The 25,132-nt window shown below is 43.7% G+C and overlaps 1 protein-coding gene across 3 annotated transcripts in view; it reads right to left on the bottom strand.

Annotated features, from left to right (window-relative positions):
- PRKAR2A (protein kinase cAMP-dependent type II regulatory subunit alpha) overlaps window positions 1-25,132 on the bottom strand; it is a 104,902-nt gene that overhangs the window by 5,436 nt on the left and 74,334 nt on the right. For 2 of the 3 annotated variants that reach the window (XM_055278264.2, XM_055278282.2), the window contains 5 exons: window positions 20,766-20,919; window positions 12,818-12,919; window positions 12,570-12,644; window positions 3,244-3,309; window positions 146-287 (listed from right to left, as the gene is read on the bottom strand). In XM_055278264.2, the coding sequence (XP_055134239.1) occupies window positions 146-287; window positions 3,244-3,309; window positions 12,570-12,644; window positions 12,818-12,919; window positions 20,766-20,919 (539 nt within the window). The remainder of the gene's footprint in view (window positions 1-145; window positions 288-3,243; window positions 3,310-12,569; window positions 12,645-12,817; window positions 12,920-20,765; window positions 20,920-25,132) is intronic. The other variant, XM_055278274.2, reaches the window with a different exon arrangement.

The raw sequence follows: 25,132 nt of genomic DNA, 5'->3' as shown, positions 1-25,132 counted from the left end.
CATCCATTCATCCATCTCTGCTGGTCACATAAACTGCCTAGGCCTAGACAGCAGTAAAAGATGGCAGAATATGTCAAGGCTTGCTGATGGGAAAAAATATTACATGTTAGAAAAAGAGTATTAATGCATAGAGAACTTTTCTTACCTAAGCATTTGACATCTCCAACTGCATAAGCTGAGGCAGCTCTGGGTTTGTTGGTGACCAGGGCAAGCTCTCCAAAGTACTGGCCCTTATGGCAGCGGGCAATCTCGACCTCCTGGTTCCCACCATCCTTGTTTGATTTAGTCTACAGCAGGCAAAGAACATGACCTAGGCTGACTCCAGGATCACAGCTGGGCATGTCCAGTTGCACACACATACACTGTTCTCAGCATACTCCACACGATTACTGAGGAATTCACTTTGCAGAAAATTCACTAACTGTACCATGTAAACTCCACAGACTAATCTCAGTGGTCTGGTTTGATCAGAAGAGTGCTTTTTACCTAGGGCTCCATCTGAGTCCTAACATTTTTAAGGTAATCTACAGACATACCATTCTGAACATGCCCAATCTTGTCTAAATAAGGACAATGCTTCTCTTAAGTAATGAGCTACAAACTTGGGCTATTTCTCTGATTTGAGACTGCACCTTGAAAAACACTTTACAGTAACAAAATCCCCCATGCCCCCCACATTTTTTTTTTTTAAGAGATAGGGTCTCACTCTGTCACCAAGGCTGGAGTTCAGAGGAATGATCACAGCTCATGCAGCCTTCAACTGCTGGCCTCAAGCAATCTTCCCATCTTGGCCTCCCAAAGTGCTCGGATTACAGGAGTGATTCACTGCTCCTGGCCAACAAATTTCTTTTTAAGTACTATTTGTACCTTAAGTTAGTGGTTCCCTCCTCCTTTTTTTTTTTTTGAGATGGAGTCTCGCTCTGTCGCCCAGGCTGGAGTGCAGTGGCGCGATATCCGCTCACTTCAAGCTCTGCCTCCTGGGTTCACGCCATTCTCCTGCCTCAGCCTCCCAAGTAGCTGGGACCACAGGCGCCCGCCACCACGCCTGGCTAATTTTTTTGTATTTTTAGTAGAGACGGGGTTTCACCGTGTTCGCCAGTATAGTCTTGATCTCCTGACCTCGTAATCTGCCTGCCTTGGCCTCCCAAAGTGCTGGGATTATAGGCATGAGCCACCGTGCCCGGCCCCCCTCCTCCCATTTTTTAAAATAAGAGTTAAGTAACTAAATTTAAGATAATATACTACATTGTATTAATATCTAGAGTTTTTTTTTTAAACAAATCCAACTGCTAACCAAAGTGATAATTTAAGTAAAAAATTGTTTAGAATTTATTAGTCAAAATTAGTCTCAATCTCTAAGAACCACTTTATGTTGTAGGCAGAAAGATAATTTCCTTTTTGGTTAATTTTTAAAAGAAACAAAACTGCTACATTAGCTTACACGGTTTGACCCTTCTTCCTTCTACACTTCTGCCCTGTTGCTCTGAAGTTGGTCTGTTTCATCTGAGCCAACTTTCCCTTTCCAATTTCAGTAGTATTCCCTGGAGTTGCAGCCATATTTGTGCCCACTTAGTCCCTTCTCTAAAACAGAAGGGACTTATCACACTGTCACATACATACCAGCTCCCGTATTATGCAGGTTTTCTCGCAATGCACATTCTGATTCAGTAGATCTGGGGAAAAACCAGGACTCTGCACTTCTGACAAACCCCCCATCCCCAATATCCCAGTGCCATGCTGCTGCTGATCTTATGCACCTAACACTATGCTGTGATCATAGCAGGTGTCAATGAATATCTGAGAAATCTACAAACATCACTAGTCCAAAAACTGTAAGTAAAATGACACAGACATTTCAAACTATTGTTTTCTTTTTTTTTTTGAGACAGAGTCTCGCTCTGTTGCCCAGGCTGGAGTGCAGTGGTGTGATCTCAGCTCAAGCTCTGCCTCCCGGGTTCATGCCATTCTCCTGCCTCAGCCTCCTGAGTAGCTGGGACTACAGGCGCCCGCCACCATGCCCGGCTAATTTTTTGTATTTTTAGTAGAGACAGGGTTTCACTGTGTTAGCTAGGATGGTCTCAATCTCCTGACCTTGTGATCTGCCCACCTCAGCCTCCCAAAGTGCTGGGATTACAGGCGTAAGCCACCGTACCCGGCTACTTATTAACTTTTACTCAATATATTTTGCTAAAGTTTTCATATTAGCTCGACTTAGTATTATATATAACTGTTTTAACAAACTCTGTATTCTCAAAAAAGAAAAAAAAAGAAACTGAAAAATCTGGTGATGATAGATTTACCAGTAACAATCATTCCTCCTACTTATAGCTCCTCAGTTTTCTAGGTCACACCATCCATTAAATGACCACAGTTATCCTAGAGACCTCTTCTAACAGTGCTCATAACAAGGAAGCTTTCTTCATGTTCATCCTTTCCAATCTCTTTTTATTATATAATTTCCCTATTTTCTTTTTTTTTTTTTTTTTTTTTTTTTAAAAAGACAGAGTCTTGCTCTGTCACCCAGGCTGGAGTGCAGTGGCACAATCACGGTTCACTGCAGCCTCAATCTCTTGGACTCAAGAGATCCTCTTGCCTAGGCCTCCAAAGTGCTAGGATTACAGGTGTGAGACACTGCGCCCAGCCCCCATTTCCATTTTTTTTCTTTTTGACGGAGTCTCGCTCTGTCACCCAGGCTGGAGTGCAGTGGCATGATCTCAGCTGACTGTAAGCTCTGCCTCCCGGGTTCATGCCATTCTCCTGCCTCAGCCTCCTGCGTAGCTGGGACTACAGGCGCCCGCCACCATGCCTGGCTAATTTTTTTTGTATTTTTAGTAGAGACAGGGTTTCACCGTGTTAGCCAGGATGGTCTCTATCTCCTGACCTTGTGATCCACCCGCCTTGGCCTCCCAAAGTGCTGGGATTACAGGCGTGAGCCACTGTGCCCGGACCCATCCCCCATTTTCTATTAGGGTTTTCATCTTTTTATTGATTTGTAGGCCAATATTCCCTAAATCATTAATTACACGGCAGAGGCAAAGGGAGTAAGAATAAGAATATGCTAAATCTATATCTAATCTAATCTAAATATACTAAATCTATACTAAATGGGCTTAAGCATGGGTCTTTGCCAGTCACACACCTCACATAACAATGATGGTTTGGTGCATTCAACACACTTCACATTATTTAAAGCAAACCATTATTTTTGTGTGTACACCATCACATATAAACTGATAAACTCACCTTGCTTCTAATCAAGATGCTCACTTCGCCAGACTCTATGATGTAAAAGCTATCAGCCTTTTCACCCTGAAAGAAAAGAGAGGTCAGGTCAGAGCCATAAGTAGTATTGAAGGGGAATAAAGAAATAGATTGCTTTTTCACTGCTTAAGCTCTGATTTGTATTTTTTTAACTCTACAAATGAATCAATAGTAAACAAATTCAGGGCAGGCAACGAGACCTTGCCTCTTAGGAAAAGAAAAAAAAAAGGGGGCTTGAGAAGGTGAGATTTGAGCAAATACTGGGAGGACGTCTGAGTCAGGCATGCAGATATACACGAAGCAGCTTTCAGGCACACCTTCATTCAGTTTCTGACCCCTCACTATTAACTTCTGGAACAAACACCATCTACATCAGATAATGCATTATTACTCATGCACTCTCACTCTGTGTGGGTCTTATGTCTTCAGTGAGAATCTACTTCTGAGGCTTTCACAAACTTCATGTCCTTTGACCATCACACAGAGCCCCAAGTGGGCACCATACACAGCTAGGCTGATGTTTCTCAGTTAATCTAGTCCCAGGACATATCACTGCCCCATATGAGTAAGTGCCACAGCTTTACAAAGGGGTGCCTGTGGGTTTCTACCCTGCTATGTTGGGTAGGTATCTTAACAACCAGCAGAGCCAAATCACCATGAAGTTCTAGCATTATACAAACAGCTTCATGATAGGAGCTGACAAAGGATGAAGAGCCATGAAAGAAACTTAGTAGGAGCCAGAGGCAGAGTCACAGAGAGGGAGAGGTACTTCACCAAGAAGACAGCGGTGAAAAGGGAAGATCTGTGTGGCAGGAAAGATCTGCAAGTGATAGGTGGTGAAGGATAGTGCTTGTGCCCTTTTTGTTTAGATAGGTGTATAACATCCACCATTTAAAGTGCTCACATTTCAAGGCTTGATGACTTTTTACAAATGTATAAACCTGTATAACCACCTCCTAGATCAAAATAGAAAATATATCCATTCTTCAAAAGTCTCCCTCCGGAGTTCAGTCAAAACCACCACATTCCCACCCATGAAGTAACTTCATCTAATTTCTGTCCTTGCAGGTTTTGGCCATTCCTTAACTTAATATAAATGGAATCATATATTTTTTGTATCTGGTTTCTTTTTTTTTTGAGACGGAGTCTCGCTCTGTCGCCCAGGCTGTAGTGCAGTGGCACAATCTCGGCTCACTGCAAGCTCCGCCTCCTGGGTTCATGCCATTCTCCTGCCTCAGCCTCTCCAAGTAGGTGGGACTACAGGTGCCCGCCACCACACCCGGCTAATTTTTTTTGTATTTTTTTAGTAGAGACGGGGTTTCACCATGGTCTCGATCTCCTGACCTCGTGATCCGCCCGCCTCGGTGTCCCAAAGTGCTGGGATTACAAGCGTGAGCCACCGCGCCCAGCCTGTATCTGGTTTCTTTTAGTCCATATTGTTAGATCACACTTTGAAAGTCTCTGGCTATGCAAGAAATTAGGCTGGTAGCTAGAATAGAAACAAAGTGAGTGAAGGAGTGTATGTGTGTTTTGAAGACAGCAAAGGCCAGGCACGGTGGCTCAGACCTGTAATCCCAGCACTTTGGGAGGCTGAGGGGGGTGGATTGCTTGAGGCCAGGAGTTCGACACCAGCCTGGGCAAAATGGCGAAACCCGTCTCTACTAAATACAAAAAAAAAGGCCAGGTGTGGTGGCTCACGCCTATAATCCCAGCACTTTGGTAGGCTGAGGTGAGTGGATCACCTGAGGTCAGGAGTTTGGTACCAGCCTGACCAACATGGTGAAACGCCATCTCTACTAAAAATACAAAAATTAGCCAGGCGTGGTGATGCATGCCTGTAATCCCAGCTACTTGGGAGGCTGAGGCAGAAGAATAGCTTGAATCCGGAAGGCAGAGGTTGCAGTGAGCCAAGATCACGCCATTGCACTCCAGCCTGGGTGACAAGAACAAAACTCTGTCTCAAAAATAAATAAATACATATATGCATACATACATACATACACAAAAATTAGCCAGGAGTGGTGGTGCACGCCTGCAATCCCAGCTACTTGGGAGGCTGAGGTACAAGAACCACTTAAACCTGGGAGGTGGAGGCTGCAGTGATCCAAGGTTGCACCACTGTACTCCAGCCTGGGCAAAAGAGTCAGACTCCATCTCAAAAAAAAAAAAAAAAAAAAAAGAAAAAAGAAAAAAAATGGCCTGGTGTGGTGGCTCATGCCTATAATTCTAGCACTTTGGGAGGCCATGGCAGGCAGACTGCCTGAGCTCAGGAGTTCGAGACCAGCTTGGGCAACATGGCAGCGAAACCCCATCTCTACCTAAACTACAAAAAATTGGCCAGGCATGGTGGTGTGTGCCTGTAATCCCAGCTACTCAGGAGGCTAAGGCACGAGAATCGCTTGAACCCAGGAGGTGGAGGTCGCAGTAAGCCGAGATTGTGCCACTGCACTCCTGCCTGGGCAACAGAGCAAGACTGTCTCCAAAAAAAAAAGAGAAAAGGAAAACAAAATTAAGACAGCAGAGACTAGGGTATGTGTACAGGATAAGAATGACTTAGCGCATGAGGAGAATGAACAGGGGAGCTCATATAGAATAGAAGCTGCTAATGTTGCTGTGTGCTCACTCCCAGCAGGCTCTCTGGTGAGTACTTCATTTCATTTTTTTGCCAAAGAAGTCTAAGAAAGTAGGTACTATTACTATCCAATTTTGTGGATGACTTTCCTCAGAAGCCTGGGGGATAAATAATCTTTCCCTAGCAGGTAGGGTGAGTAGTTGGTAGATTCAGGGTTGAGAGGAGATGGGAAAGAATGTCATCTAGAATACATGAGAAACAAAAAGCCTTGGTTCATCTCTTCCTCTGGACCAAATGAAGGACAGTGAAAGGACTTTGGTCCATTAAATTTTACTGATTTGGTAATACTTCACTAGACTGGATTATGATAATGTGAAACAACGCAAGGGGATAAAATTTAAAATAAAACCATGTTTTGATGATTTTAACCATCAGCTGAAAACAGTTGATTTTTGTGGCAGCTAAGGGATGCACTTTTTTGCATTTCCAACCTCATGAAACAGCCTGGTTAGGCTGGGACAGGCTAAATGTGTGGGCCAAGACACACATTTCCTGTTTCCATGCTGTCCAGTGGTGGATATTCTGGGTATGCTGGCTGTTCAGGCTTTGTAGGACTGCTATCATTTTGCAGGGTAGAATGAGATGACTACCCAGTTGGAAAAAAGAGCTCACTGGAAGAGTATCCTGCCCCCCGCTTTTTTTTTTTTTTTTTTTTTTTTGAGACGGAGTTTCACTCTTGTTGCCCAGGCTGGAGTGCAATGGCACGATCTCGGCTCACCACAACTTCTACCTCCTGGGTTCAAGTGATTCTCCTGCCTCAGCCTCCCGAGTAGCTGGGATCTATAGGCACGTGCCACCACACTCAGCTAATTTTGTATTTTTAGTAGAGACGGGGTTTCTCCACGTTGGTCAGGCTGGTCTCGAACTCCCAACCTCAGGTGATCCGCCTGCCTTGGCCTCCCTAAGTGCTGGGATTACAGGCATGAGCCACCGCACCCAGCCAAGTATCCTGCTTTTCAAGTTCACTAATAGGCTCTGTGTACACATCTCACAGAAAGAACATTCCATTCTACATTCAAGAGTAAAGAAGCCAGACTGTACTGCATTTTAGGTCTTTGTGAACATGTCATCAGGTTCTTATATGTCTCTTTTTCACAACAGATATATATATATAAGATCCACATTCCACCATAAGAATGACTGAAGCCCTAATTTTCAGGATATGGGAATCTTTTTGGTTTAATGCAATGGTACTTTAATAGCAAAAACATAAAACATGATTTTGTAAAACTAAAGCCACCTTCTGTCTACATTACTCTAAGAATAGGCTAAATATTCTATCAATTATGAAAATTACTTGTGAAAATTATGCAAGTCATTAAAAAACAAAAATGTAGGCCAGGTGTGGTGGCTCACGCCATCCCAGCACTTTGGAAGGCCAAGGCGGATGGATCACCTGAGGTCAGGAGTTTGAGACCTGCATGGCCAACAGGACGAAACCCCGTTCTCTACTAAAAATAAAAAAAAAATTAGCCGGGCATGGTGATGCATGCCTGTAGTTCCAGCTACTCGGGAGGCTGAGGCAGAAGAATCACCTGAACTGGGGAGGTGGAGGTTGTAGTCAGCCGAGATTGTGCCAGTGCACTCAGCCTGGACAAGAGCGAAACTCTGTCTCAAAAAACAAAACAAAACAAAACAAAACACAAAAATGTAGTCAGGTGCGGTGGCACAAGCCTGTAATCTCAGCTACTTGGGAGGTGAGGTGGGAGGATCACTTGAGGCCAGGAGTTCAAGACCAGCATGGGCAACATAGAGAGGCCCTGTCCCTACAAAAAATTTAAAAATTAGCTGGGTGTAGGCCGGGCGCAGTGGCTCACACCTGTAATCCCAGCACTTTGGGAGGCTGAGGCTGAGGTGGGCAGATCACCTGAGGTAGGGAGTTCACAGACCAGCCTGACCAACATGGAGAAACCCTGTCTCTACTAAAAAAACAACAACAACAACAACAACAGCAACAAAATTAGCTGGGCATGGTGGTGCATGCCTGTAATCCCAGCTACTCAGGAAGCTGAGGCAGGAGAATCGCTTGAACCCAGGAGGCGGAGGTGGTGGTGAGCTGAGATCGTGGCATTGCACTCCGGTCTGGGCAACAAGAGCAAAACTCCGTCTCAAAAAAAAAAAAAAAAAAAAAAAAAAAAAAAAAAAAAATTAGCTGAGTGTGGTGGCATTGCTTGGAAGGCTAAGGGAAGAGTACTGCTTGAGCCTAGAAGTTCAAGGCTGCAGTGAGCTATGATTGCACACTGTACTGAAGCCTGAAAGACAGAGCGAGACCTTCCTTCTAAAAAACAAAAACAAGGCTGGGTGCAGTGGCTCATGCCTGTAATCTCAGCACTTTGGGAGGCAGAGGCAGGCGGATCATGAGGTCAGGAGACTGAGACCATGCTGGCTAACATGGTGAAACCTGTCTCTACTAAAAGCACAAAAAATTAGCCGGACGTGGTGGCGGGCGCCTGTAGTCCCAGCTACTTGGGAGGCTGAGGCAGGAGAATGGTGTGAACCCAGGAGGCGGAGCTTGCAGTGAGCCGAGATCACACCACTGCACTCTAGCCTGGGCAACAGAGTGAGACTCCATCTCAAAAAAAACAAAACAAAAACAATAAAAATAACTCAAAATTGATCACAGATCTAAGATAAGAGCTAAAATTCTGACTGTCTAGAGCTGTACTGCTCAATACATTAGCCACTAGTCAAATGTGGCTGAGCACTTGAAATGTTGCTAGTATAAACTTAGATGTGCTATAGATGCAAAATATACATTAGATTTTGAAGACAGTATTAAAAATGTAAAATATCTCATTAATAAAGTTTTATATCACTTAGATGTTGAAACAATATTTTAGATATACTGGGTTAAATGAAATATACTAAAATTAAGTTCATCATTTCAAATATCTACTGAAAGTTTTTTTTGTTTGTTTTTTTTTTTTTTGAGACGGAGTCTCGCTCTGTCACCCAGGCTGGAGTGCGGTGGCGCAGTCTCGGCTCACTGCAAGCTCCGCCTCCCGGGTTCACGCCATTCTCCTGCCTCAGCCTCTCCGAGTAGCTGGGACTACAGGCGCCCGCCACCACGCCCGGCTAATTTTTTGTATTTTTAGTAGAGACGGGGTTTCACTGTGGTCTCGATCTCCTGACCTCGTGATCCACCCGCCTCGGCCTCCCAAAGTGCTGGGATTACAAGCGTGAGCCACCGCGCCCGGCTGAAAGTTTTTATTTATTTATTTTTTTGAGACCAAGTCTTGCTCTGTTCCCCAGGCTAGAATGCAGTGGCATGATCTTGGCTCACTGTAACCTCTGCCTCCCAAGTTCAAACGATTCTTGTGCTTCAACCTCCCAAGTAGTTGGGATTACAGTTGTGCACCAGCAAACCCAGCTAATTTTTGTATTACTTTTTAGTAGAGACGAGGTTTTGCCATGTTGGCCAGGCTGGTCTCAAACTCCTGGCCTCAAGCTATCTTCCTCAAGCTATTCAGCCCCCCAGAGTGCTGGGATTACAGGCGTAAGCCACCCTGCCTGACCAAAAATTTTTAAAATTACATATGTGGCTCACATATTATTTCCATTGAACAGTGCTGGTCTTAGTAAACTTAGGAGAAAATATTATTGATTTTGCAAAGATTTCCTAAAATACAGCAGCAAAGGTACAAAACTACAAAGAAGAAAAGATGATAAACTGGACTTGTCAAAATTAAAACCATTTTCTCTTCAAAAGATACCATTAAGAAAATGAAGGCCAGGTGTGGAGGTGCACACCTATAATCCCAGCACTTAGAAGGCCAAGGCGGGCAGATGGCTTGAGCTCAGGAGTTCAAGACCAGGCTGGGCAATATAGCAAGACCCTGACTGTAATTTTTTAAAAAAGGCTGTAAATACTATTTATTGGTGAGAATGCAGAGAAACTGGAATTTTCATACATGGCTGGTAGGAATACAAGACAGTACAGCCATTTTAAGAAACAGTTTGTTTGTTATGAAGTTAAAATATAATTTAGCAATTGCACTCTTAAGTATTTACTGAAGAGGCCAGCCTGGCCAACATGCTGAAATCCCATTTCTACCAAACACACACACACACACACACACACACACACACACACACACACACACACACAAAATTAGCTGGGCATAGTGACACGTGCCCCTGGTCCCAGCTACTCGGGAGGCTGAGGCACAAGAATCGCTTGAACCCGGGAGGCAGGGGTTGCAGTGAGCTGAAATTATGCCACTGTACTCCAGCCTGGGCGACAGGGCAAGACTGTGTCTCATTAAAAAGAAAAAGTAATGGGAGGCTGAGGCAAGAGAATCACTTGAACCTGGGAGGTGGAGGTTATGGTGAGCTGAGATTGCGCCACTGCACTCCAGCCTGGGCAACGAGCAAAACTCCATCTCAAAAAGAAAAAAAAAATTACATTTGTACAATGAAATATTATTCAGCAATAAAAAGCAACAATCTACTGATACATACAACACGAATAAATCTCAAAAATATTATGCTAAGAGAAAGAAGCCAGACACAGAGACTATACATTACATGATTTCATTTATACTAAATTGTAGAAAGGAATTTCTACAGTGATAGAAAACATCAATGGTTTCCAGGAACGTGAGTGTGGGGGAGGGTACTGACTGCAAATACAAAACAAGGAACTGTATGGGTGATGGAAATACCACTTGGGGATGGTTACAAAACTCTTCCAATTTGTACACTTAAACTTAGTAATTTTATTATATGTAAAATACACTGTAACAAAGCTGACCAAAACAAATGAAACAACATAAAATGTAGTTTCTGATTCAGCAGGTCTGGTGGGGGACTCAAGAACTTGCATTCCTAACCATTCTAACATCCTCAGATGATGCTGATTGCTGCTGGTCCTGGGACCTCACTTTGAGAAGCCTTGGTCCAGTGAGAGACATTGACAAAACGGACCTATAATAAGCCCCTTTTAATATCATCTTAATTAATGTCCATTCTGTACCACTACCTATCTACCTTGAAGATAGATAGTACTCTATCTTCAAGAGCACAGACCATGAAGAAAACACTATGACTTCTCACATCTCCTGACATACTTCCTGAAAACCCAGTATGAGACAGGCCTAGAACCTTCAGGGTGACTTGAAGGTCCTTTGAATGTTACTTAAAGCACCTTAGGTTCAGAAGCAAACGTGGCCAGTTAAGATCCCCCATTTCTGAATCTCAGCACTACATACTTACCACACCAGAATACCTGCTCTGAAACACAGCTCACACCACTGGCCTTTGCTAATATTGTTTTCTTGCTCTGAAGGACCTTTCCCTGATCCCAAACATTGAAATTGCACTTGTTTTTTAAGCCCATCTCAAATGGCATTTCCTCGATGAAACCATATGTATTACTTCCATTTCTATGTTCTCACTGTCGTTCACACTCTCCTTCATTATAGTGCTTATCATATCTGGTCCTACTTATCTTAATAAATGTTTATAGAATATACCAATTTCTAATTAAAAGAATTATTAATAGTAGTGGCTCCTAGAAAACAAATACATTTAGAGATGTGACTCAGGGTAGACATCATATTTTTGTTAGTCCTTTATCTCTTCCAGGGGAGCTTTCTTCTCCTCTTTTACGGTAAGTCTGATTAGTCCTTGTGTTCTAGTGGCGCCAACTCCACCCACAAGACCCACGCCTGACCAATCTAAGCCTTTCCTCCTCGTAGTCTCAGTACTGGGTTCTAGGATAAGCATATCACCCAACCTAGACCAACCATGTATCTTCTCAGTGCTCTTGAGCCAGAACCATAGGCAGATAAGCTCATACCTGGAAAAGTCCAATACTATTTATGTTTAATTAAAAATACAAACACAGTGGACAAAGAAAATTATTAGACAGTATTCATTACAATGATCTAGCCCACTGTTTAGTAATCTTTACTGTATCCCAAAACAACACGAGAAAAATGCACAAAGGAAATACCAGACATCTTACAAATTTGGTTAATCACTTAAGACTGTGAACTCTGATTTGTGTTAGATTAGCCAAAAGGATGCCTTTGTGTCAAATATAGAAAGTTAGAGGGCAGAACTCTTTAACCTTCCCCAGGTTCTAATAGCAATGGATGAAACTTACTTAAGGTCAAAAGAAAATGACATCCAAAGAACAAACACTAGAAGCCAAGGAAAGGTGAACGGAAGCAAGAGATCTGCATGTGTCAGTAAGATGGACGTCAATAAGCTTCAGAGGACTACATAATAGTCCTCTGAAGTATGATCTATTACCTGGTAATAAGAGCTCCCAACAGTGGGAGAACACAGAAGTTTTTTTTTTTTTTTTTTTGAAATGGAGTCTTGCTCTGTTGCCCAGGCTGGAGGCAGTGGCGCAATCTCGACTCACTGCAACCTCCGCCTCCTGGGTTCCAGTGATTCTCCTGCCTCAGCCTCCCAAGCAGCTGGGATTACAGGTGAGGGCCACCACACCCAGCTAATTTTTGTGTTTTTAGTAGAGATGGAGTTTTACCATGTTGGCCAGGCTGGTCTTGAACTCCTGGTCTCAAGTGATCCACCTGCCTCAGCCTCCCAAAGTGTTGGGATTACAGGCCTGAGCCACTGCGTCCGGCAAGAAGTTTTTGAGATAAATGATGTACTAGTTCTTCAGGGGTGACTTCCAGGAAAGGAGCTGGGTAAAGCCCTCACTCACCTGAGTGATTATGCGTTCTGCATCCTTATAGATCTTCTCTCCTATTACATCCACAATCTTCATTCGTTCTGACACCTGAAACAACAGACAAATTCACAAATAAAAGGAAAAGACCTTAATTGAAAGTCACGATAGCTATGCAGCACAGAAATGGGATTAGAATAGTATGATTTGAAAACCTAACAACAGAATAGTTTTAAAAGCTTTTCCTGATCCCCATGAACAGATTCTTATTCAAGCCACTTTACCTCTAGTGATTTAAGGAGGGGCACAGACTCAATAAATGATTCAAACATCTTCCTCTTCTTTGCATTATTTTTCACTATGATTCTTCTAAAAGTCACCCGGTCCTACAAGAAAGAATATGAAAATTCTAGTAAATGCCTATATACAGGAACATCTATGATTTAATTAACTGGCCAAAGCAAATATTAGAGGAATAGGTAAGTTACTGTGTTAAGTGTTTAATGATACTTCAATCTTGAGTCATCACTGAAAGAAAAGGACCTGTAGCCTGAGCCAGCCAGATGCCCACATGCTGTTGCTTGCTATCTAGCACTCAATAGGTGCCACCTATGGGTCATAAACAGAACACAAAACAGAAAACACCTAAACATTTGTGAGCTCACTGTCACTGTTCAATGTCAAAAAAGACCTCTAGTGAGCCAAGATCGTGTCACTGCACTCCAGCCTGGGTGACAGGGTGAGACCCTCATTTCAAAAAAAAAAAAAAAGAGACACCTCACCAAAAGAGAGATTAAAACAATCATTTAATCCTTAGAATCCAGGGTTTAAAAAAACTTTAAAAATCCAAAACAATTAGATTGTTCTTGCCCTAAAAAAGTTTACAATCTTAATGGGGAGATAATATAAAATATCAAAATATGAAGGTTGGCTGAATGCAGTGGCTCACTGCCTGTACTCCTAGCATTTTGGGAGGCTAAGGTGGGCAAATTGCTTGAGCCCAGGAGTATGAGACCAGCCTAGGCAACATGGTGAAACACCCTCTCTACGAAAAAATACACAAAAAAAGTTACCTGGGCATGGTGGCACATGTCTGTACTTGGGTGGCTGAGGTGAAAGGCTCACCAGAGCCTGAGAGGTCAAAGCTGCAGTGAGTTGTGATTGTACCACTGCATTCCAGCCTGGGCAGCAGAGTGACACTATGTCCCAAAAACAACAATATCAACAACAACAACAACAAAATACATAGGAATAAAAAGTCTACATTTCAAGGACAGGTGCAGTGGCTCACACCTGTAATCCCAGCATTCTGGGAGGCCGAGTCAGAAGGATCACTTGAGCTCAGGAGTTCAAGACCAGGCTGTGCAACATGGTGAAACCCCATCTCTACAAAAAATACAAAAATTAGCTGGGCACGGTGGCGTTTGCCTGTAGTCCCAGCTAGTTGGGAGGCTGAGGCTGGAGAATCACTTGAGCCCAGGAGGCTAAGGTTGCAGTGAGCCGAGATTGCGCCACTGCACTCCAGCCTGGGTGACATAAGTTGAAACCGTGTCTCAAAAAAAAATAAAAATAAAAATAAAAAGTCTACAGTTCAAGACAGCATATGAGCATATGAAATGTGCTTGGTGAAACTACAGAAGACAAGTGCTACATAAATTTCAAGGTAAGAAGGGGAGATCACAGTAGGCAGGAGTGATCAAAGATTATTTTGCAGCAAAAATACCTAGGGCCTGAAAGAGAGGTAGGATTTAAGTTAATGGAGAGACATGGGAGGAATACACAAGATGGAAGGCAGGCATATGAAAGATACCTTGACTCTAGCAAGTCATGGATTCCTTCTGTTTTATTTTGAGATAGGGTCCCCCAATGTTGTCCAGGCTGGCTTTGAACTCCTGGGGTCGAGTGATCTCCCCACCTCAGCTTCCCAAGTAGCTGGGACTACAGGTACACAACACTGTGCCTGGCTTAGTAAGTAATGGATTCTGATCAGAAGACAATTAACCAAAGCCAGGCACTTCTTAGATATGTGTACACATGTGCAGGGAGATACATGTGAGAATGTTAATTGCTTAGTCTTAGATTCCTAAATGGGCAAGCAGTTATTTGTATCTAAGTTAACTACCTTTCTTCCACCTCAGGCTGTCAGGACTATATGTATATATATATTTTGTTAGAAAGTATAATAATGGGCTGGGCGCAGTAGCTCACGCTTGTAATCCCAGCACTTTGGGAGGCCAAGGCGGGCGGATCACGAGGTCAGGAGATCAAGACCACAGTGAAACCCTGTCTCTACTAAAAATACAAAAAATTAGCCGGGCGTGGTGGCGGGTGCCTGTAGTCCCAGCTACTCGGAGAGGCTGAGGCAGGAGAATGGCGTGAATCTGGGAGGCGGAGCTTGCAGTGAGCCAAGACTGCGCCACTGCACTCCAGCCTGGGCGACAGAGCAAGACTCTGTCTCAAAAAAAAAAAAAAAAAAAAAAAAAAAAAAAAAAAAAAAGTATAATAATGGGCTGGGCGCAGTGGCTCATGCCTGTAATCCCAGAACTTTGGGAGGCCGAGGCGGACGGATCGTTTGAGGTCAGGAGTTCAAGACCAGCCTGGCCAATATGGTGAAACTTCATCCTACTAAAAATACAAAAATTAGCCAGGCATGGTGGTGGGCGCCTGTAATCCCAGCTTCTCGGGATGCTGAGACAGGAGAATCACTTGAACCTGGGAGGCAGAGGTTGCAGTGAGCTGAGATCATGCCACTGCACTCCAGCCTGGGTAACAGAGCGAGACCCTGCCTCGAAAAAAAATAAAAACAAAACAATATTTTAGGCTGTGTGTGGTGGCTCATGCCTGTAATCCCTGCACTTTGGGAGACCAAGGCAGGAGGATTGCTTGAGACTAGGAATTCAAGACCAGCCTGGGCAACACAGTGAGACCTCAACTCTATTTAAAACACAATAACAGGCAGGGCGCAGTGGCTCACACCTATAATCCCAGCACTTTGGGAGGCTGAGGCGGGTGGATCACGAGGTCAGGAGATCAAGACCATCCTAGCTAACATCATGAAACCCCGTCTCTACTAAAAATACAAAAAATTAGCTGGGTGTGGCAGCACACGCCTGTAGCCCCAGCTACTAGGGAGGCTGAGACAGGAGAATCACTTGAACCTGGCAGGTGGAGGTTGCAGTGAGCCAAGATCACACCACTGCACTCTAGCCTGGGAGACAGAGCGAGACTCCGTCTCAAAAAACACAAAAAACCCCACAAAAACAGAAAAACCCCAATATTTTTTTTATTTATTAAAAAAAAAAAAAAAAAAAAAATACAGGCTGGAAACAGTGGCTCACAACTGTATTCCCAGCACGTTGGGAGGCTGAAGTGGGTGTATTGTTTGAGCCCAGAAGTTTGAGAACAGCCTGGGCAACATGGCGAAACCCGTCTGTACAAAAAATACAAAAATTAGCCAGGCATGGTGGCGTGCACTTGTGGTCCCAGTTACTGGGGAGGCAGAGGTGGGAGGATCACTTGAGCCCTGGGAGGTGAAGTTGCAGTGAGGTGTGAGGGCACCACTGCACTCCAGCCTGGCCAACAGAGTGAGACCGTCTCAAAAGTTAGATAGGTAGATAGATAGATAGATAGATAGACAGACTGACACACACACACACACACACACACACATACATACATAGATAAAAGGCCTGGCACAGTGGCTCACACCTATAATCCCAGCATTTTGGGAAGCCAAAGTGAGTGGATCACTTGAGGTCAGGAGTTCGAGACCACCCTGGCCAACATGGTTAAAATTTGTGTCTACTAAAAATACAAAAATTAGCTGGGCATGGTGGTGTACACCTATAGTCCCAGCTACTTGGGAGGCTGAGGCACGAGAATTACTTGAACCCTGGAGGCAAAGGATGCAGTGAGCCGAGATCACACCACTATACTCCAGCCTGGGAGACAGAGACTCCGTCTCAAAATAAATAAATAAATAAATATTAAAAAATAAACACAGAGGGCAGCAAAGTTAACTCCCAATATTTTACAAATCCACCTACAGTGTAACAAAGATTAGTACAATTGCAATAGCAAACAATATTTCGGCCAGGCGCAGTGGCTCACGCCTGTAATCCCAGCACTTTGGGAGGCTAAGGTGGGTGGATCACTTGAGGTCAGGAGTTTGAAACCAGCCTGGCCAACACGGTGAATTTCCATCTCTACCAAAAATATAAAAAATTAGCCAGTACTGTTGGCACACGCCTATAATCCCAGCTATGCGAGAGGCTGAGGTGGAAGAATCACTTGAATCCTGGAGGCGGAGGTTGCAGTGAGCCGAGATCATGCCACTGGACTCCAGCCAGGATGACAGAGCAAGAGTCCATCTCAAAAACAACAACAATAACAACAACAACAAATTTCTAACTAAAGAGAAAACAACAAATTTCTTTTTTTTTTTTTTTTCTTGAGACGGTGTCTCGCTCTGTCACTCAGGCCGGAGTGCAGTGGCACAAGCTCGGCTCACTGCAAGCTCTGCCTCCCTGGTTCACGCCATTCTCCTGCTTCAGCCTCCCAAGTAGCTGGGATTACAGGCGCCCACCACCATGCCCGGCTAATTTTTTGTATTTTTAGTAGAGACGGAGTTTCACCATGTTAGCCAGGATGGTCTCAATCTCCTGACCTCATGATCTCCCCGCTTCAGCCTCCCAAAGTGCTGGGATTACAGGCGTGAGCCACTGCGCCCAACCACAACAAATATCTCTTACAGCAACTTTTTTTTTTTTTTGAGATGGAGTTTCGTTCTTGTTGTCCAGGTTGGAGTGCAATGGTGCAATCTCGCCTCACCGCAACCTCCGTCTCCCAGGTTCAAGTGATTCTCCTGCCTTGGCTTCCGGAGTAGCTAGGATTACAGGCATGCACCACCATGCCCGGCTAATTTTGTATTTTTTAGTAGAGATGGGGTTTCTCCATGTTTGTCAGGCTGGTCTGCAACTCCTGACCTCAGGTGATCTGCCCGCCTTGGGCTCCAAAGTGCTGGGATTACAGGCATGAGCCACTACGCCCGGCAAGCGACTTTTTTTTTGAGACAGAGTCTCACTCTGTCACTCAGCAGGCTGGAGTGTAGTGGCACGATCATAGCTCATTGCAGCCTTGACCTCTTGGGCCCAGGTGATCCTCCCAACTCAGCGTCCCAAGTAGCTGTGACTACAGGCATGTGCCGCCACATCAGCTAATTTCTCATTTTTCATAGAGACAGGGTTTCACCACGTTGCCCATGCTGGTCTTGAATTCCTAGGCTCATGTGATTTGCCCACCATGGCCTCCCAAAGTACTGGGATTACAGGCATGAGTCACCACACCCAGCTGGTTCTACCCCTTTTTATGCATGCTTTAACACTTCCCAAAACACTCTCTTAATGTGGTGCAAGGCCAGTTCCCAAGGCTGTGGAGAATATAAAAAAGCACCAGACATCAACATAGCCTTTGAGGAGCATCCAATCGAGCAGTGAAGAGGAAATTCCCACAGGCAGCAAGTGCTCAGAGGCAAGCAAACAGCCCTGAAGTTCAAAAGAGAAAAGGAGTGCTACTCTCTCCTGTGACTGCAGGAATTTCCCAGGAAATCTTCTATTGACTTTCAATAAAGCAAGAGAAAGCAGAAGAGACTAAGCATAGAGGCCATGATGGTGGCTGCCCACTGTAAAAGCAGGAATGTAGGATCCAACTTGAAAAATTCAGTGACGACACCAGATCCTCCCTACTTCGACCTCAGAAGGCATTTCCAAGGCCTTGTGAGACCCAAAGAAGTCAGGCTGGAAAGGACCTTCTGTGAGTTACTTTCCTAGAGGTGGTATTGAAGCTTTGGAAGAGTCTGGGTTTGCAAAGCAAGTGAATGAACAGGAGAAAAGTAGAGGCCAAAAGGACATCTTGATAGGTCACTGACCTAAGAAAGCAAGAAGAGGAAACGACTGCCAAAGGCAAGGAAATAGAACAGGAGTCTTAGGAAAGGAAGTCTCAGGAAAAGAAGGGTGGTGAGTTAGCACCATGGCCATGGGGAGCTTGTGCCATCATTCTGTGAACACTCACCTTGTACCAGGCACTAAGGGAGTCGCTTCTCTTATGCCCATGTATTTAATCCTCATACCCCAGCCATAAAGAAGGTGGTTTTACAGCTCAATATACAGTTTTCAGTTTTCACTGAGACTTGGTCTTAGAGATTATCCAAGAATGGGTTATTTGGCCGGGTGTGGTGGCTCTTGCCTGTAATCCCAGCACTTTGGGAGGCCGAGGTGGGCAGTTCACCTGAGGTCAGGAGTTTGAGACCAACCTGGCCAACATGGTGAAACTCCATTTCTACTAAAAATACAAAAATTGGCTGGGTGTGGTGGCACATGTGCACACATCTGTAATCCCAGCTACTCGGGGGGCCGAGGCAGGAGAATTGCTTGAACCCAGGAGGCAGAGGTTGCAGTGAGCCAAGATCGTCTCAAAATAGAAAAAAAGAAAGAATGTATTATTTGGCTGGGCACAGTGGCTCATGCCTGTAATTCCAGCACTTTGGAAGGCCAAGCTTGAGCCCAGAAGTTCAAGACCAGCCTAAGCAACATAATGAGACTCTGTCTCTACAAAAAAAAAAAAAAAAAAGTCAGGCGTGGTGGTACATATCTGTAGTCCCAGCTACTTGGGAGGCTGAGGTGGGAGGATTGCTTGAGCTCAGGAGGTCAAGGTTGCAGTTAGCCCCTGCTCACACCAAAAAGAATGTTATTTAATTTCTAAGTGTCTGGAGATCTGTTATTGATTTTTAGTTTCTTTCTTTCAATTGTAGTTAGAGAACACATTCTGATTTCAATTTTTTTTAATTTTCATTATTTCTTAAAATTTTAAATAGAGATGTGGTCTCACTATGCTGCCCAGGCTAGTCTCAAATTCCTGGACTCAATCCTCCCACCTCAACCTCCCAAAGTGCTGGGATAACAGGCTTGAACCACTGTGGTTGGCCTGATTTCAAATCTTTTACATTTTTTAAGTTTTATTTTATATTCCAGGATATGGCCTATTTGGGTGAATGTTCCATGGGCTTGAAAAAATGTTCATTCTGTTGTTGCTGTGTGCAGTGTTCTATAAATTTCAGATAGCTTTTGTTAATTAATGGTGTTAAGTTCTTCTATATCCTAGCTGACACTAGCTGATTTTCTGTTTAGTTGTTCATTCTTTTGTTTTGTTTTGTTTTTGTTTTTGAGATGGAGTTTAGCTCTTGTTGAATGTACCTGTTGGAAGATCTGGATTTCAGGCTTTCCAGCACCCCATCTGGGATATATGGGAACCTGGGAACTCACTGTCATGTCTTTCCTCAAGCCCCAGTATCCCTAGATAGTCTGCCTTCTTCTTTCCACCTTTCAGGGTCTTCCTATGTTTGCTATATTATGTCCATAGTTGTGTGTGTGTGTTTTTAAGTTTTTAAGTGAGAACACTAGCATGGAATAGGGCTATTCCATCTTGGTCTGAACCAGTAGTTGGCACCAAGGCTTATTTTATTATTTGATTTTGTATTTTTTGAGATGGAGTCTTGCTCAGTTGCCCAGGCTAGAGTGCAGTGGCGTGATCTTGGCTCACTGCAACCTCCGCCTCCTGGGACTACAGGCGCCCATCACCATGACTGGCTAATTTTCATATTTTTGGTAGAGACAGGGTTTCACCATGTTGCTCTGGCTGGTCTCGAACTCCTGACCTCAAGTGATCTTCCCGCCTTGGCCTCCCCAAGTGCTGGGATTACAGGTGTGAGTCACCATGCCTGGCCCCCCATTATTTACTATTCCCCTATACAAATCTATTCTTGAGTTTTTCAATCATTGAGTCCCCAAGTGTGTGACCTATCCTTAAGTCACTGTATCTCTTTCAGGAGCACTCTTAATTTAACATCAGGATATCACAATAAAGTGCTTTTTTTTTTTTTTTGAGACAGTCTCGCTGTGTCGCCCAGATTGGAGTACGGTGGCGAGATATTGGCTCACTGCAGGCTCCGCCTCCCGGGTTCACGCCATTCTCCTGTCTCAGCCTCCCGACTAGCTGGGACTACAAGCGCCCACCACCACACCCGGCTAATTTTTTGGTATTTTTTAGTAGAGACGGGGTTTCACCGTGTTAGCCAGGATGGCTGTAAGATATAGTGTAAATCAACAGCCCAAGGACAGAGACACAGAAAGAGAATTAATACTGTGCCTTGCAAGGGGAACGATTTCTCTCACTCACCAGTCCCCAAAGGGAGCCTTCTGAGGTAGCAACAATGGTAGCAGCTCTCGGGGTGTTGTACATCAGAGCTAGTTCTCCAAAACTGCCACGGTTGTCATATTGACCAACAGAGCGGGTTTGATTATCTTTTGTTACTAAAATGTCATAAGTTCCCCTAGAAGAATGACAAAAAATAATTTCATTAGTTACTTCTGATAATAAATGTTAAGAACTGGCAGGTACATATAATAGAAAATGTTGTTTTAAGAGATTTCCAATGGAACTTTGCTAGTATATAAAAAAACAACATATTTTTGTATTTTGACTTTGTACTGTGTCCTATAACCTTGCTAAACTCACTTATTAATTCTAGTAGCCTTTTTGTGGCATTCTTGGAATTTTCTTTCTTTTTTTTTTGAGACGGAGTCTCGCTCTGTCACCCAGTCTGGAGTGCTGCGGCAGACTCTCAGCTCACTGCAAGCTCCACCTCCTGGGCTCACGCCATTCTCCTGCCTCAGCCTCCCGAGTAGTTGGGACTACAGGGGCGCAACACCACGCCTGGCTAATTTTTTTTTTTTTTTTTTTGAGACGGAGTCTCGCTCTGTCGCCCAGGCTGGAGTGCAGTGGCGCAATCTCGGCTCACTGCAAGCTCCACCTCCCGGGTTCACGCCATTCTCCTGCCTCAGCCTCTCCGAGTAGCTGGGACTACAGGCACCCGCCACCACGCCCGGCTAATTTTTTGTATTTTTAGTAGAGACGGGGTTTCACTGTGGTCTCGATCTCCTGACCTCGTGATCCGCCCGCCTCGGCCTCCCAAAGTGCTGGGATTACAAGCATGAGCCACCGTGCCCGGCCAGGCTAATTTTTTTGTATTTTTAGTAGAGACAGCGTTTCACCGTGTTAGCCAGGATGGTCTCGATCTCCTGACTTCGTGATCTGCCCACCTCAGCCTCCCAAAGTACTGGGATTACAAGTGTGAGCCATCACACCCGGCTGGAATTTTCTACATAGAGGATCATGTCACCTGAAACAAAGACAGTTTTAATACTTCCTTTCCAATCTATATGCCCCTTTTTTTCCCATCTTTAACTTAAAAAAAAAATATATATATATACACATATATATATATATATTTTTGACATATATATATATTTTTTGAGACAGGATCTTGCTCTGTCACCCAGGCTGGAGTGCAGAGGCACAATCATGGCTCACTGCAGCCTCCACCTCCTGGCCCCAAGCAATCCTCTCACCTCAGCCCCCTGAGTAGCTGTGACCACAGACGTGTGTCACCATACCTGGCTAATATTTTATTTTTGTAGAGATGGGGTCTCACTATGTTGCCCAAGCTGGTCTGGAACTCCTGGGCTCAAGCAATCCTCCTGTCTCAGCCCCCCAAGATACTGGGATTAAAGGCATGAGCCACCATGCCCAGCCTAATTTTTTTTCTTTTATTAATATGTAATATTTTACGTAATTTATGGGGTACATGTGAGTGTTTGTTCCATACATAGAATGGGTAATGATTAAGTCAGGGTAACTGGGGTATCCATCACCTTGGATATATGTCATTTCCATGTGTATCATTTCATGTCCTCTCTTCTATTAATAGTTACTTTGAAATATGCTAAATATTGTCACCCAAGTATAGTCACCTTACCATGCTATAAAACATTAGAACTTGCCAGCTGCAGTGGCTCACACCTATAATCTCAGCACTTTAGGAAGCTAAACTGGGAGGGTTGCTTGAGCCCAGGAGTTTGAGACAATCCTGGGCAACGTATGGAGACTTGTCTCCATAAAAAGGAAAAAAAAAAAAAGACATTAAAATTTATTTCTTCTATCTGTGTGTTTGTACCCATTAGCCAACTTCTCTTCATCCACCCACCACCCTTCTCAGTTTCTGGTATATATAATTCTATTCTCCGTGTCTATGATATCATGTTCTTTAGCACTCACATGTGAGCGAGAACATGTGGTATTTGTCTTCCTGTATCTATCTTATTTAACTTAATATAGCGACCTCCATGTTGCTACAAATGACATGACTTCCTTCTTTTTTATGGTCAAATGGTATTTCATCATGTATCTATGCCACAATTTCTTTCTTCCTTCCGTTTTTCCTTGCCTCCCTCCCTCCCCCTCTTCCTTTTCTTTGCTTTATTGCATTGACTATAACCTCCAACACAATATTAAGTGGAAGTGGTGAAAGCAAACATCCTTGCCTTATTCTGAGTTGTAAGAAAAAAACAATTTTTCACCATTAAATATGATGTTAGCTGTAGGTTTTTAATAAATGCCTTTAGTCTAGTTAGGGAAAGTTATTTTTGTTGCTAGTTTACTGAGCATTTTCATCACAAAAAGATGTTGAGTTTTGTCAAATGCTTTGCTGTAGGTATTGATATGAGTGCATGGGTTTTCTTTCACAGTCTGTTGAAAATTAGGATACAACTGATTAAAACAAAGAAAGCAGGTCGGGCGCAGTGGCTCAAGCCTGTAATCCCAGCACTTTGGGAGGCCAAGGTGAGTGGATCACCTGAGGTCAGGAGTTCGAGACTAGCCTGGCCAATCTGGTGAAACCCCGTCTCTACTAAAAATACAAAAATTAGCTGGGTGGGTGCAGGGTGCCTGTAATTCCAGCTACTCGGGAGGCTGAGGCAGGAGAATCACTTGAAACCTGGAGGCAGAGGTTGCAGTGAGCCGAGATCACGTCATTGCACTCCAGCCTGGGCGACAGAACGAGGCTCTGTCTCAAAACAAACAAACAAACAAACAAGCAAACAAAACAAACAAATGATACAATTATTTATCTATTGATTGGCAATAATAGCTAAAAAAAAAAAAAATCAGAACTGACAAGCAGAAATAGGCACTCTCAACATACCACTGAGGGAAACATAAACTTTTCAGTTTCTGCAAGATAATTAAAACATATAGCAAACGCCTTAAAAAGACCCTTTGATACAACAATTCCATTTCTAGTCATTCCAAAAGAGATAATCAAAGATATTGCAAAAGATTTAATTGCTGGGATTTCACCAGGTAATATTTATAATAGTAAAAACTATAAGTAATTTCATCTGCTAATAATAGGAGATGGGTCAAATACATGTTTCTATCTATATTATGGAGTCATTAAAAATAATGACAGAGGCTGGGTGCAGTGGCTCACCCCTGTAATCCCAGTACTTTGGGAGGCCGAGGCGAGTGGATCACCTGAGGTCAGGAGTTCGAGACCAGCCTGGCCAACCTGGTGAAACCCCGTCTCTCCTAAAAATACAAAAATTAGCTGGGCGGGTGGCAGGTGCTTGTAATCCCAGCTACTCGGGAGGCTGAGGCAGGAGAATCACTTGAAACCGGGAGGCAGAGGTTGCAGTGAGCCAAGATCGCATCATTGCACTCCAGCCTGGGCGACAGAGAGAGGCTCAGTCTCAAAACAAACAAACAAACAAACAAACGATACAATTATTTATCTGTTGATTGGCAATAATTGCTAAGAAAAAAAAAATTCAGAACTGACAAGCATTTGCAGAAATAGGCACTCTCAACATATCACTGAGGGGAACATAAACTTTTCAGTTTCTGCAAGATAATTCTTATAGCAAATGCCCTAGAAAGACCCTTTGATACAGCAATTCCATTTCTAGACATTCCAAAAGAGATAATCAAAGATACTGCAAAAGATTTAATTACAGGGATTTCACCAGGTAATATCTATAATAGTAAAAACTATAAGTAGTTTCATCTGCTAATAATAGGAAATGGGTCAAATACATGTTTCTATCTATATCATGGAGTCATTAAAAATAATGACAGAGGCCGGGCATGGTGGCTCACGTCTGTGTGTGTATATATATATAATAATAATGACAGAGTATGGCTGGGCACAGTGGCTCACCTGTAGTCCCAGCACTTTGGGAGGCTGAGATAGACAGATCACCCGAGGTCAGGAGTTCAAGACCAGCCTGGCCAACATGGTAAAACCCTGTGTCTACTAAAAATACAAAAATTAGCTGGGCGTGGTGGCATGTGCCTGTAATCCCAGCTACTCGGGAGGCTGAAACAGGAGAATCACTTGAAACTGGGAGGCAGAGGTTGCAGTGAGCGAAGGTCGCACCATTGCACTCCAGCCTGGGTGGCAGAGTGAGACTCTATCTCAAAATAATAATAACAGAATACTATACTCCATAACATACTTAAAACAGATTTAAAAAATTAAATCACACAACAATGTATGATTTAATGTAAAAAAAAGTTATGTAAAGATAACTCCATTAGTTGACTCCATTTTTGATGTTTGATTGTTGACAGCTTTCAAACCTTTCCTCTTCTGCCCCATATCTGGGCAAGCTGGTAAGAAAGCCTGGGTGCTCCCTCCTTTGGTGCTG

This window comes from Symphalangus syndactylus, chromosome 1 (assembly GCF_028878055.3).
Source record: "Symphalangus syndactylus isolate Jambi chromosome 1, NHGRI_mSymSyn1-v2.1_pri, whole genome shotgun sequence".
In the NCBI taxonomy this organism is placed as follows: Eukaryota; Metazoa; Chordata; class Mammalia; order Primates; family Hylobatidae; genus Symphalangus; species Symphalangus syndactylus.
This window is presented reverse-complemented; position numbering and strand designations above follow the sequence as displayed.